Here is a 14568-nt window from a genome sequence, read left to right as displayed (position 1 = left end):
ATATGAAAACTCATTAACTCCCTTTTGGATTTTCTGGACAATAGGTCTAGACTGCTACATTGTTCTGTGATTATCTAATCAGATCATGATGTTTTAACACAGTCTTTTTGTCTGAATAATCCTGCTTGCTTAGCATCAGTCAGTCATACCCTGATCCTGGAGATATGCAACCTTTCATTCTTTTCATCAGATCTTAGTTCTCCCTATTGCAAAAAAACAACGTGAGGACATCATATTACATGTCATAATGACCTTTCATCCAACCAATTAGAGCCTCGTTTACCAGATTAGGAAAGTTACAGTCGGTATGTGTTTTCTAATCATGCAACTTCAGAAAGTGAGTGAGTGAGTTGCGTTTAACGCCGCTTTCAAAAGTATTACAGTTATATCACTGTGTGTAAGTGATGCAGGTCTCAGACGTTTACCACTTTGGTGAAACCCACGAGCACGGGTATGGTGCTGACAAACCGAGAAACATAATCGAGGCGAACCAGGATTCGAACCCACAATCATAGGTCTCTGGCATAGCCAAGGGATGCAACTCTGCACAGCAAATTGACGTCTTAGACGACTGGGCCACCCCTACCCCCCAACTTCAGAAAGGTTAACAGGGGGTATTCAGAACCCTGTACGACTGATTCCATCAAATCATAGTCTTTTAGTATCTCTCGCTTCAATGGGATAAAGATTTGATACGGAAGAGATGTCGCATAGCCTGTTGGAAGTACTGCCATACAACCTCGACCATATATTTGATATTCCAGAATATTGTTTTGTTCAGTTTTCAAATTTTGAATCGTGAACATTGTTAAGATATTTTTGAAGCATAGTCTGGAAATGAAGTCGCCATCTTTGAAACTAGTGCTGTATAGCTTGAGAAAGCTAGTATCTGATTGGCTGATGTCGACTTCTTGTTAGTCATTTCATTGGTCTGTCAAAGTTTGCGAAAGGTCGTTCTGACATGACCTGTTATGGAATGTCCTCGGGTCCTCAGTGGTAGCAAGAACTAAAATCTGACTTTAATGAGATTGTTCTTTTATCTGGTCTGCCTTGATAAGTAAAAGGAACCTTGTTTTCTTTACTGTGCATTTCCTCATAATTCTTCACTAAATTGATGTTCTTTTTTCTAATTCAATCTATTTGTTTGGAAGACAATATCATATTACTCCCACAAAAGTTCAATATTAATTCTCTATGGCAATGTGGAATGGAGACAAGTCTAGTTAAATCACTGTGAAACTATGTCTAGTATGTGTGACACAGTGTGCACCTCAGTGGAGCAGCAAGGTGACCATTGCAGTGTGTGTGGAAGATGTGATGATGCCTGGAGAGAAGCCTCGTCACTTGCGTCTTGTCCTCACTTTACTCAGACTCCTCTCAGTCATCAGAAGTGCATCCTCTTTAATCCCCAACTGGTGACGCAGTTTCACAATTTCCTGTTTGTACCTGCAGCAGATGGATGCTTCATCAGGACCAAGTCATATACCTCCCTGGATCAGTTCTTACTTATCAGTCTGACTCAACACCAGGTACACACACACCACTCACCTGACTGACTCTCCTGGAGCTGTTCTCTCAGGATGTTGTTCTCACTCATCAATCTGGCTCAACATCAGTTACACAACACTCACCTGGCTAGACGGTTGTCTATATAGGACTGACTCTCCTGGAGCTGTCCTCTCAGGATGTTGTTCTCACTCATCAATCTGGCTCAACATCAGATACACAACACTCACCTGGCTAGACGGTTGTCTATATAGGACTGACTCTCCTGGGCCCACTTGCACAAAGCGATCTTAGCGCTAAGATGATCGTAACTCCCATACTTTAACATAGGCTTACGATAGTCTTAGCGCTAAGATCGCTTTGTGCAAGTGGGCCCTGGAGCTGTTCTCTCAAGACGTTGTTCTCACTCATCAATCTGCCTCAACATCAGTTACACAACACTCACCTGGCTAGACGGTTGTCTATATAGGACTGACTCTCCTGGAGCTGTCCTCTCAGGATGTTGTTCTCACTCATCAATCTGCCTCAACATCAGTTACACAACACTCACCTGGCTAGATGGTTGTCTATATAGGACTGACTCTCCTGGAGCTGTTCTCTCAAGACGTTGTTCTCACTCATCAATCTGGCCCTCTCGTCCTCCAGGTTTTGTTGTGTGGTCAGTGTGTACTCCCGCAGGTGCTTCCGGATGTTGTTCCAGTCACCAAGACTAAAACATATAAAAAACTCTGAATGGTGCATGAAAAACAAAGCCAAAGCTACTCAGTATCAAAACTATATTACTGTTTTGACTGGGCAATGGGAGATGGGTTTTATGACATTCTTTCAGTGATGTCATGAGAGAGGAATTAAACCAAGAAAGGGGTTCATGCATGTGGAGGCCCGAGACAACAACCCCACCACATGACCTACACACCTGGTTGCAGCAAAAGCCCAATTATACATGTATCATGATCACTGGCTAGGGTGCAGCATATCATGACATTATTAACTTCAGCATCTATTTCTTGAAGTATTTGAGCCAATAAAATGGGGGTGTTTCTCAAGTATAAAATAAAGCATACCTATAACACTGTTAAGACTTTTAGAACAATAGTTATACATTCAATTACTCAATGTAACTATACAATTACTTACTTGACTTTACCATCTCTATCAAAGACACCAAACTGCAATAAATAAATTCTGTTAGTAATAATAATTTCATGAAACATTGATGGAAACAACACAGAAATTTTTTTTAATTTGAAGTTTACACGATATACAGCTTTTCCATTGGACTAGAGGTCGGTCACATGACCGCGAAATTGACGTTCATAAGTGTATGAACGACACAATTTGACGTTCATACGTTTTTCACGAGACCGTGTTCTTGAAATGGCGTAAACACTGACGGACTACTTCCACATTCCTGGGGAAACCCCTGGGATTTCCCTAGCACAAAAACATACATAAGTATTATTTCTGATCATTTAGAACCTTTTATCTTGGTCTCAGCCTTTCAGTATACATTGAGAAATGTGAGAGAGCTTGACTGCATGATTGTTTACGAATTTCCTCGCTACGGCCCATCCTAATGAAAAAATGCACATCCAAACTATCATCAGTATCGACTCGATCTGTGTCTAGGCTGACAGTGACCGTCTCCAGCAATCTACGAATTTACCTTGGTGTCTGTTTGACGCATCTTTAATCACCTTTCTCTAATCGGTCAGTTGATCAATGATGACTAACACATGTAACCGCCACAGGTTCATTAACAACTTCGGAAATCATCCCGTCACGTTTATCGTGTCAGCCATTTTGACGTTTTGTACTTGATGTAAATGTATTACGGCGCGCTGTCTTTGTGACTGACTTACTGAGGTAGTTCTTTACAGACCTTTATCATCTAATGGTGTTATTATTTGAACACATGTGTTGCGTAAGATGTTTCTGAAGAGCAAGTTGTGCATCCATACACCCATGTCACCTCTCTTTTTGAGGAACTATTTTACTCCGCGATATAGCTGGTTGTTGTATGGCTTTCAGTGTAAACATGAAGTCACACATACTAAATATAATTGTGTTTAGATCTTGGCCTACATCCTTTGAGGTAAGAAATTGTGATAAAAAAATTATAAGAATTGACTTTCACTTTGTGTGAGTTCATTGGATTCGCAAGCTCCGACGTTCATACAGTTTGGCCCTCACTCTAGGAAGGTTCATACTCCAATGAACTCACACAAAGTGAAGGTCAATTCTTAAATATTGGCAACTGCTTTATCCCCATGACTTAATGATGCACATTTGTTTTTATAATTGCACATGTACAAAGTCTAAGACTGGTAAATTTTAACAGTAACCTAACATAAGAATATGAGATACTGTCAGACATGATATTGTTCAATTATAACACAGTTGATCATAGTAGGCCATCCACGTTAGTTTGTATGTTGCATATCTTGGTGGAGCTACACAGGGAGTGGGAGAAAAGAAAAAGAATGTCTTCAGTTAAAAAAAGCAAACTGATATTGTTACTTGTACCTGTTATTTTAGATATGTTCAAAAACAGTTTGCAATTTGATCATTATTATACTATATTCCAAGTACAACAGTTGCTGCAATCAAGAAGTCAGACCATCAGTCAGACCACCCATTCCTGACTGATGCCGTTTTCACCAAGCATCGGCCGCTGAGGAGCAATTCTAACCTGGATCTACACAGGATCCTAGTTATTCAGCAGGATGGTACTGCAGGAGCAGCGAGAGAGAGGAAAGACAGTAAAGATTCTAGATGGCCTCACTATCATCATGGTCAGTTAACTTCTTTGAGAGGCATTGGTACATTTTTCACTCTACTGTACCACATTTGTCTTTTCAGTTGATGACAAAGGTGACCAGATCAAAGGCATTTGACTATACACGTTCTTGGGAATTATTAATTTGTAACCATCAACGCAATATTTAGCTTTTAGTTTTTGTAGGATATAAGTATCTAATCTAGTCATTCATTGTTCAAATTAACAAAATCAGCCAAAATGGATTTTCAAATTGGTCTAAAAAAAGAACCTGAAAACATGTCAAATCCCCATAAGAACAAGACTTACTTTGACCTTGAGTCCATCAAGGTCGTTGCGGTAGTTGTTGAGCTCACTCTGCAGCCGGCCGATCTCCTTCAGATGAGCTGACTGGATCTCCCCATCTGTTAGGTTGATGGCCAGAGCATCTGGACCCATGTCCACTGTGTCAATGCCTCGGTTCTCACACGTCTGGCGCAGGTTCCTGCAAGCCACAGAATGATTATAGTGTGATGCTGTCTTCATGTAGAGAGGGTGAAAAAAACATCACACATCAAAGTGTCTTACCCTTTCTAACTGTTTTACATCTCTAATGGAGAATGAAAATAACCAGACATCTGACCATAGCTTCCAAAGCTCCATAAAAATCTATACAGAGAGAGATATACAATTTGTCAGAATTAAAACAAATGAAGTTTACTGAGAAAACAATGTGTGAAATCAGCCAAATAAAACACCAGTGCACTTATAATCTTCAACATGTTCAAAGAATAAGAAAGATGGTTGTACCGATGCACCTAAAAAAATCAAAATATCAGAAATAAAAAAATCATGACAGTTACTTTGATGTGAAACAGGTGCTACAAACCATGAGACACAAACAAATACACCACTGGGGCTTCCAAACGACCTGTGCTGGTCGTAAGAGGCGACCAAATGGATGGGGTGGTCTGGTTCAGTGACTTGGTTGACTGCATGTCATCGTACATATGGACTGTTGTTCACAATATCGATCACTGAATTGTCTGGTCCAGACTCAATAATTTGCAGGCCGCCAGTGTGGTGTAAAACAACAAACAAACAAATACATTAAACTCTTGAACATAACCTCCTTCCCGGAATCACTGGTTAGGACATGGGGAGAATCTGCAGTAGTTACCAGTGAGCTACAAGTGCCTCTTCATATCTCCTGTTGGCTTTCTTCAGCCTGGCCTTGAAGCTCTGAGCGGCATGGCTGAGCTGGTCTTCCCGCTCTCTGTGAGACCTCTTTATGTCCTTCATCATACCATCAGCATACTCCCGCATCTTGGTCACATGGGCCTCCCCAGGCACACCGCTGCCCTTGTCCACATAGTCCTGCATCAACATTCAGCACACATTGGTGGTATATTGTCAGTGGGAGGCCCCCATTGAGGGAGACACTCAGTAAATACTAACTGTACCCATCACTTAGTGATCAAGGTAAACTGTATCATGATGATGGGTGCTGCTGTGGCTGCTTAACATGGGCAACATAAGTTCACAGGTTTGCAAACTCCATAAAGTCTGCAAACTTGCATTTTAACTCCACAAATATGTTGTTGATACTTAGTTCCTTTTCTTCTAATATCAAAGGCTGATGCTTTTTCCTAGCTGACATAAGTAAAAATCATGTGATATCTACACAGTATCTGATTGGCTGAACGTGACCAATATGTTTGACAGCCATTCACACGTCAAAATCAAGTTTGAAAACACTAAAATGTTGGCCATAATATTGGTCACAAATAGAGACTGATTATATTTCTCACCAACAGTTAATCAAACTTAACAAATTGGTGTGCAAACTGTTTTGCAATGTTCATACACAAATCTATGTTTGTAAACGCTAATCATCAAACTTTGAAGCGTGTGAAGCCACCTTTGGATATTCCATGCACACAGTTTGACAACCTACTGTTAATGAGTTGTTCATCAGATAACTAGGAGAATGGATGTTCCAATTGTCTAAGAAACAGTCATTTTCTGTGCAGAGTTGCAACCCTTTAGGTACGCCAGAAACCTTTAATCATGGGTTCAAATCCAGTTTCTTGATTCATCAACACTTTACCTATGCTCATGGGTTTCACCAAAGGAATAAACATCCATGGCCTACATCAATTCAGGCTTTGCTCCCAGAACAAGCTGACATGCCATAACATAACATGATATATTCTGTTCAAATCAGCGTTAAACCAAATTCTACCATGCACTTTGAACATACTCGATTCTGATTGCTTAATCAGATGTTTCAAATTGCAACTTACAGCAATGTCCTCCACATATTTGATGAGACGGAGTCGGAAGTCCTCTCCCTGGTCCTTGACCTTGTGTTGGAGTCGGTTACACTGAGTCTCCAGCATCTCCTTGTCTCCCTTCAGGGTGATCAGTTTCTGTCACACAATACCAGCAGCATCAGGCACCAATACAAGGCTACAAGTCCATGTCAGATTTGAATGCTATAATCCCAAAGGCTTTGTGTCATCTTCTATATATTTTATATCTTGAGCACAGTGTATGAATTATTTTCCAAAGTTCGCTGGCCAGAAGGGGTTCTTCACAAAAATGTTGCAAGCCCCCATCATATCTTACTAGCCTTATTTTATGGGCTGCCATTTTCAATATGTATAAATATAGTCTTTAGACTGTTACGCTAATATATGTTTGTCTGACCTTTGTGGTTGTTATTAGACTTTCACATGCATATGTAATAAAGCATGTACGTGAAATCAGTCATAATTAGTGTACAGCAAAAAAACAGTTTACAATGAATTACGAAATGATAACAAAATGACAATAGACTTTGACATTACATGATGCCTCAACTGACCAGATCATTCATAGAAAATACTAGGAAATAATAAATATTGAATTTTCAACTAGACAGTGGGGCCAGCTTTATGGAAATGTTACTAGTCCAACTTAAATGTCACCGGCATTTGGTTAGCGGCCAGGCACCCATTTTAACTTAACACATCCTAAAGATTAACTCTTTGATATTATACCATTCTTTTCCCCTATTTCCCATCTATACGTGCAGATGAGTTGTGTTTAACCTGCCATCATGTCTAGCAGCTCAAAAAAGTTCAACTGAAAAGTCCATTGTGTGAAAAATAGAAACAATCTACTGTAATTGTGAAAGTGAAAATTTCAAACATCTGAATAAACAGTACTTCACTGCAAGTTTCTTACCTGCTGTAAAGTGTTCACAAGAAACAGTTTCATCCTGTGCTACTTACAGCATTGATTTCTGATATCTTGTGTTGTCTGTCTCGGGCCAGGTTCCTGGCATCCTGGAGCTCCTTGATCAGCCCGGTGCTGGAATAACACAGTGTCTAGTTACAGTAGAGGGGACAATCACTTACACTATAACTAAACTACATCATGATGCAGTTAATAAATGCACAGCCCACCGGTATCAAATTAGGTGAAGTTAAGCAATGTCAGTCGCAGAGAGTCCTTGGATGGGTGACCGTGTTTTGCCAGCTTGGCTCCTGAGAGTTTCTAGGACTTCAGTCCTGCCCCACACTGAAGCACACGTGACACGTGGCGTCTCCTTGGGCAAGTGCCTTTGTTCGAAATGTGCCTCTGTTCACCCAGCAGTGGATGGGTACATGGAAGGATGAGATGGCAATGTGGTTCTAGCTCCAAACAGGCAGCTTGGGTTGTATACCTCCTAGGGAGCTGAGAATGAATGTTGAGTGCACCCTGACCCAGTGACCGGGGCAATAATGGCATTATGAGCATGCCCCTGTGTGGTGTGGAAATATGCACAATATAAATGGCCTATCATTATCTCTATGGTTTACCAAGAAACTAACGACACACTAACTCAGCATTACTTGAAGCAGATATCATTGTCCATCCTCTGCCTCACTGACAATGTTGACAAAATCCCCTGTGTTGTTGATGCCAGTGCCCAGTGTCTTATGTCCTAACTACATGTATGTACACGAGCTATGGCCACTGCTGTTGGGCTGTATTTTGAACATTCGTCACCACTCCCCCTTTCCGTAACCTGCAAGAAGACATGTCCCCCTATCGATGAATGTTATGTGTGAAAATACGACAAACCATCAGAATGCACGTATGATTTCAAGTTCTTCGTCAAAGAATCCCTCAGAAATAATTTTTGATTTTACATACGTCTTGCATCCAAAAATAAACTGAAGACACAGTTAAATGTGTTCAATCATACTGTATAATTCTGCATTTCCCGATGTGCTTTCAATTGCATCTGAAATATATATAATATATGGGGAAATATGTGAACCATTATGCAACGAGTTGACAATTGTTTTACTATTCGGCGTGTCCCAGAATAACACGAGTTGGTCACGAATGTGTGTTGAAGTGTGTCTATGAAGACAGACTCTATATGGCTGGTTGACCTAGTGTGTGTGTGTTACCAGTCAGTGCTACCACTACTCTTCACAAATATTCTATCTTCACAACCCTGTGCCAATAAGCTGCCAAACAATTCCTCATAGGGCGAGATTTTACATTTTTGTTTTATGGCTTCAGTTGAGGTGAAATGGGGTTTAAGATCACGTCCAAGATGATTGCACTTATATAGCGACGTGCATGCATGTGTGTGTGTGGCTGCTTGTACTAGTCGGGACGGATGCCGATTTATAGTGCTAGCACACTGAGATACCATGCCGCAGTTTAACATGAATACCCCACTCAGACACAGTATACTGACTCCGAGCCGACCAGTCCTTGTTTTAGCCCCTTAAAGCCGAGTGCCAGACAGGGTAACAACAAGTACCATCTTTTAATGTCTTTTGGTATGACGCAGCCGGGATCGAACCCCCGGCCTTCCGCTCTCTGGGCAGACGCTCTACCTCTAGACCACGGAGGCGTTTTATGGATTCAAAGAAACTTGGCACTAAAATGGTTAAGAACAATATTATTTTGATAACCATGTTTATAAAGCTATTCAAGAACTCTATGCAGCACTGTGAGGACACTGTAGGAATCTACCCCGGGTGATACATATGAAATCTGTTTCACACATATGCTCCTTGCTCTTTGTGAACCCGGGTTATGACATGCATGTCCAGGGCAAGTATACAATTCCTAAAGGACCAACTTGAGCACCTAAACATTCCTTGCCCATATCGATGGGCTTAGTATGAGTAAGCATAGCCTGGACCAAGAAAAGAGTAACTTTAACTAAAAGCTAACATATCACACATGTGTTCAATATAAAGAATACATACTGAATCAATCACAAATATCCCTAGATTAACTATTTACTCTGATGTAAGTAAATATGTCTTTGCTAATTCCACATGTTTTCTTCCATGGAAGCAGACTAAACTTGTTAGCCATCACACTCGTGCACATGAAAGCCATGAAACTGTGCTATCATTAGCTATCATGAATCAACGTGAAAACCACATTTACTCAACCAGTCACTGACATAGGAAGAGGTTAATGGATGTCAACTTCTTTAGGATGAGGAACACAACATTTTTTTTTGAGTATATGCTTACTCCTTCATCAGGTGAATAAATGCTATGAAGCAGAGAACATATATATGTAAAACCAACATGTAAAACCAACGAAAGTAATAAGATAACAAAGGTGTTCTTACGGTATATATATCGGTATATATATATATATTTAGTATTGTGACGTCATAGTTCTCCAAATATATATATATACCAGTAAGAACACCTCTGTTATCTTATTACTTTCGTTGGTTTTACAGGCACATATATACATGTCTGTTCTCTGCTTCGCCTGAGGAAGGAGAAAGTATATACTCCAAAACGTTGTGTTCCTCATAATGAAAAAGATGACATCCATAAATTCTCTTCCTCAAGTGTATCACTTCTAAATGCCATTCAAAGACTCAGTGAATATTGCTAAAAAAATGTCACAACAATTTAAATTTGAATAATAATGATTACTAGAAGAACAATGTCAACATCATTAATGGCCTTACTACCCCGTGTTCTAGAACATGTGGAAATAGACTGGGGACAATCATCACATGATCCAGAGTATCAGATAAAACATCCAAATCATTATATTGCATTGTCCTCAACATGAAAGCCACCATGACAAAGAGATGGCAATGAGATAGGTGGGATGACATGATCCACCAGTCAACACTGTACAGTTCCACACTGTCTATGAGTGCTGAGTTGCAGACTTTCACAGAGATCTATTGCTCTCTGTCACAGTGACATAGCTTTCAAACAGCCTCACAGCCATTCTGTTCAATGGGACAAGTTGCTGATTGCCAGGACAACCAATTAGTCAACATTGACGATGAGGATGATTGCTGGCTTTGTGTACTCAACTGATGGACTTGTCGTGAAATAGACGTGTTATGTATGATGATAGATGTGTTTGTGAACGTAACTTGATCCGGTAACGGAAGCTGGAGTGGGTATTCACATGATCGGATGATGATGGGTTTATAGTGACACTACCCCTGGATGGCTCAACACTTCATATACTCATCCAGTGTCTCCAGTTCAGTATGTCTAAAAGGTTCAAAAATACCAATATGTGCAAGTAACAATACATACTTACATATAACTTCAGTAATGTGGCGCCAAATCTTTAGTCTACTTGTGATTGAACATTAGTTTGATCACTAAACTTCACATAATTGTCTACTGAGTTTGTCAATATTCTAAAACTCAAATCAAACTGAGTCAAATTTTGGTTTGACACAAGATAATACACTTGGAGGTCGAGGGTGGAGGTGTTTCTTTTTGTCCCCGACATCTGTCTGTGTAGAAGAGATAGTCAGTAAGTATGGGGTTTTACACTGCTTTCAGCAGTATTCCAGTAACGTAACTTGTCCTGATGTAATAGGAAAGGCCATTCATTACAATAGATTTCCATCAATATTTTTCAAAAATTTCAGGCATTTTTTTTTATCTATGTATTTAAACAAACTGTTCAAGGGATCAGTGTATGTTAGCTGTGATTCACATGACATAGTTCCAAATGTCCCACTTGAGCATGACAAACAATAAAATCCAATCACATCATACTTCATCAGTTAGTGAGTTTTAACTGCAGACAAATGTTCATATATTTAGGTGATGTTGCCACATGACACGAATAGACATTAGCTTGATTAAGACTCGCTGTGTACTCTGAAACACTGAACTGGTATTGAGCTAAGTTAAATAAAATATCTGGATCTGGAATAGTTTTCTATTTGATGTGATGATTGCCGTGGTGACAGTTTTTTAAAATATTTTTATGTAAGGCACTGTAGCTCACCTGAATATTTGACATAACTTGCAGAACAGAAACAGCCCACATTAATGCATGTCCCCCAGCAAGCTGCCTGGGTCCAGTGACAGAACGATGTGACAGGAAGTAGGATCATCATTGATAACACCTTTTGACTGTTTCAAATTCAAATCAGAATTCAGTGAGCACCATTTTGAGGTGCCATTGTTGGGATCATGTGCACAAAGTTTTAGAATTATAGGATACCGGGTATGTGTTTTCACAGGTGAGCTACAAACTATATGACTTACAAAGTAGTCCTTAAATACTCCACCTTTCCAGACAGTACACACACAATGACATCCACTTATAAAGTCATTATCCCTGTGCACTATCTGTGGTTAACATCATCACTGAACCATGCAAATAGCATCCCTTCATCCTTTAATCCACTGACTCCGATTGGCAAACCGTTGAAATATCAACAACCTCAGATGACATTTGGTGTCATTTATACAGTGCCAGTTGAGGGAGTTTATTGCAAAAGTCAACTCACTGACCCAGAGTTCTCAGTGTTGATCACAGATGGACAAGGTATTGATTTCCACTTGATCTGAACAGGGAAGTGTAAAAGCTGCAGCTTGATTGCCACGCTCTCCCTAGCACTGAGAACAAAGCATTGGTATTTGATTGCTTTCAGTCATGGAGGTGTCACTGTCATAACCAAGACAAAACAGTGAGCACCATTAACTGGTGTTTATTCGTACTGGAGTCATGCCTTATTTATCAAAGAGCATTTACAGCCACTGTGTGATGACTCCAGAGAATGTGGCGCCAGTAATTGCTTCACACATTGATTTCACATGATTTGGGCAGGAACTCCAAATGAAAGTGGGGTAATTTTGGCTATGGATATTCAAATACTTATTCCGGACAACAAAAAAGTGCTTTGAATTGATTCCATCAATTCTGTTTACAACTTGTAATCTGAGAATTCACGTTGTATATTTGAAGATGTTTCTTGATTGTATGCTGGTAGTGTTCTATTTTTCTCAACACAAGTTCTGGAAATAAAAAATTAATAACAAAAGTCCTGAAGACAAGCATTCCTTCTTTACTCAAACTGTAGGGAGAGTTCAGATCTAAACCATGGACATTATTTGTCTGGGCTTATTTGATGTGGTGTGTAGCAGGAGAATTAATTAGAAAGCAACCAAAAACCATAGCAAAAATAGCCAGTAACCTATGTGTGTTTATTATCTCTAGAGTGCATGATGTAATATGTGTATTCTACCATGAATTTGGAAATTACTTGATTAAGATGGGTCAATCGGAGGTTGTCAAATCACAATAACTGCCTCTGATTGAAACAGCCGATTAGACATCCTCATCACAGCGGAAGCTAGTGTTCATAGAAAAGTCTTTATTTTTCACTCATTGTTGGTAGGCATATTTAAATAATTATATGTACAATTATTGATTACCAAATGATATGCTGCCGTTACTACAATATTCAAAGGATGTGTGGCAATACCTTTTGTGCAGAAAACATGATAGAAATTGACAAAGAGAATGTATTTTAAGTTTAGGGGACACCAGAGGGCTTGGAATTTGGCATTTTTCTATATAAGACTGTGACGTCATATCTTTTGCGTAACAATGAGCGTGTCCGTTTCCAAATTCAATTTAGCACAGTTTTATCTAAAGGTAACCTAACTCTACATTGAAAAGACAGTATGTTTATCTCCTAAATGTATTCACACAAACAAATACAATAACATACATAACCTATGTGAGTTTATTATCTCTAGGGTTCGTGATGTAATAATGTGTAACATGTACCATGTGTTATAATACTGGTACTCATGTTACACACTCTACCATGTGTCCACAGCATTGTTGATGTACTGATGGTTATGGGCCGGGAACGCCAAATTAGAACATCAGATAGTCCATCAGAAAGCCAAACACTGATTCTGCTGTTGGTACCGCGAACGCCAAATCAATGGATCAGCAGTGAATGCGTACCGTTTTATGATACAAACGAGGCATACTGCTATGCATTAGTAGAAGTACGCTTTATGATAGAAACAAGTTATTCAGTAAGAGTACAAATACATAAAATGCATTAAAACAATTAATACAATTAATTTAAACACGAGATTATCAACTTACAGACAGTGAGTCTAATCATGATGTGGATGTGTTAACAGATAAAGCGCTTAAAAAGATCAAAACAAGACTGAACATTGCTTTGAATATGAAAAAATTAATATTTTAAACATTTTAAATTAACTAGGTATTAGTAAACAAACCATCTTCCCGAGGCATGGGAATTAACTGACTTTAAAAGTCATGTTTCCACCCCTGCCAAACTAGGCAGGAATTTCTGGGCTCGATCATAGTGCCACCAGCTGCTATTATGAGTTATGTCCCTTCAATCAGATTCACATCACATCACTATCATTAGCTTCAAACAAAATAGCAGCGCCTAGTCAAAACGATCTGATTGATAATCAAGATCTATATTGTAATAAAACTGGTTTTACCTCGCCAAGTGCAGCAAATCATTTGAGCACCTTGGTTAAAAACCTGAAAAGATTTGCAATATATCTGCTGATGCCCAGTTGACAGTATGCATACTTTGCTGATGCCACAGTCGACGGAAATCTACACAATGAAATCCATGTTGTTTACCAACCGGATGTCTAGTTCATTACGCAATTTTGATTGGACTATGCATAGACTCGTTAGTCAAGCCAAAATGTAACTCCAGAATCCCAGCCTAGTTCAGCAAAGGTGGAAACTGGATTTTAATAGTCAGTTAACGCCCTTGCCTCGGGAAGATGTTAACAAACTAGAGACTTATGGTACCAAAGGAAGATTATTAAAACCGTTTGAAAGTTATGTGATGTATAGAAAACAAAATGGTCACTTCTTTAGCACCAGCTGATCTCTGCAAAAAAATCCTCAGACGTCCAAACAATTAGATGTAAGACTGAACATTACACAAAATCCTTTATACCTAATTCTACAAAATTCTACTTTTTAATACA

General features: G+C 39.4%; 1 protein-coding gene across 2 annotated transcripts in view; it reads right to left on the bottom strand.

Moving 5' to 3' along the window:
- Positions 1–1128: 1128 nt before the first annotated feature.
- The window catches only part of LOC124146201 (coiled-coil domain-containing protein 78-like), a 46264-nt gene continuing 32824 nt past the window's right edge, over positions 1129–14568 (bottom strand). The window contains exons 14-22 of one of the 2 annotated variants that reach the window (XM_048399767.1): positions 7543–7621; positions 6571–6696; positions 5445–5641; positions 4595–4769; positions 2644–2675; positions 2132–2215; positions 1882–1921; positions 1737–1771; positions 1129–1446 (exon numbers count right to left, since the gene is read on the bottom strand). In XM_048399767.1, the coding sequence (XP_048255724.1) occupies positions 1341–1446; positions 1737–1771; positions 1882–1921; positions 2132–2215; positions 2644–2675; positions 4595–4769; positions 5445–5641; positions 6571–6696; positions 7543–7621 (874 nt within the window). In that variant the 3' untranslated portion in view covers positions 1129–1340. Of the gene's footprint in view, positions 1447–1736; positions 1772–1881; positions 1922–2056; positions 2216–2643; positions 2676–4594; positions 4770–5444; positions 5642–6570; positions 6697–7542; positions 7622–14568 lie in introns of both variants that reach the window. The other variant, XM_048399766.1, reaches the window with a different exon arrangement.

Source organism: Haliotis rufescens, unplaced genomic scaffold (assembly GCF_023055435.1).
Source record: "Haliotis rufescens isolate VD_foot unplaced genomic scaffold, xgHalRufe1.0.p SCAF_2, whole genome shotgun sequence".
NCBI lineage: Eukaryota > Metazoa > Mollusca > Gastropoda > Lepetellida > Haliotidae > Haliotis > Haliotis rufescens.
The sequence above is the reverse complement of the archived record's forward strand: the minus strand, read 5'-3'. Positions and strand labels throughout refer to the sequence as shown.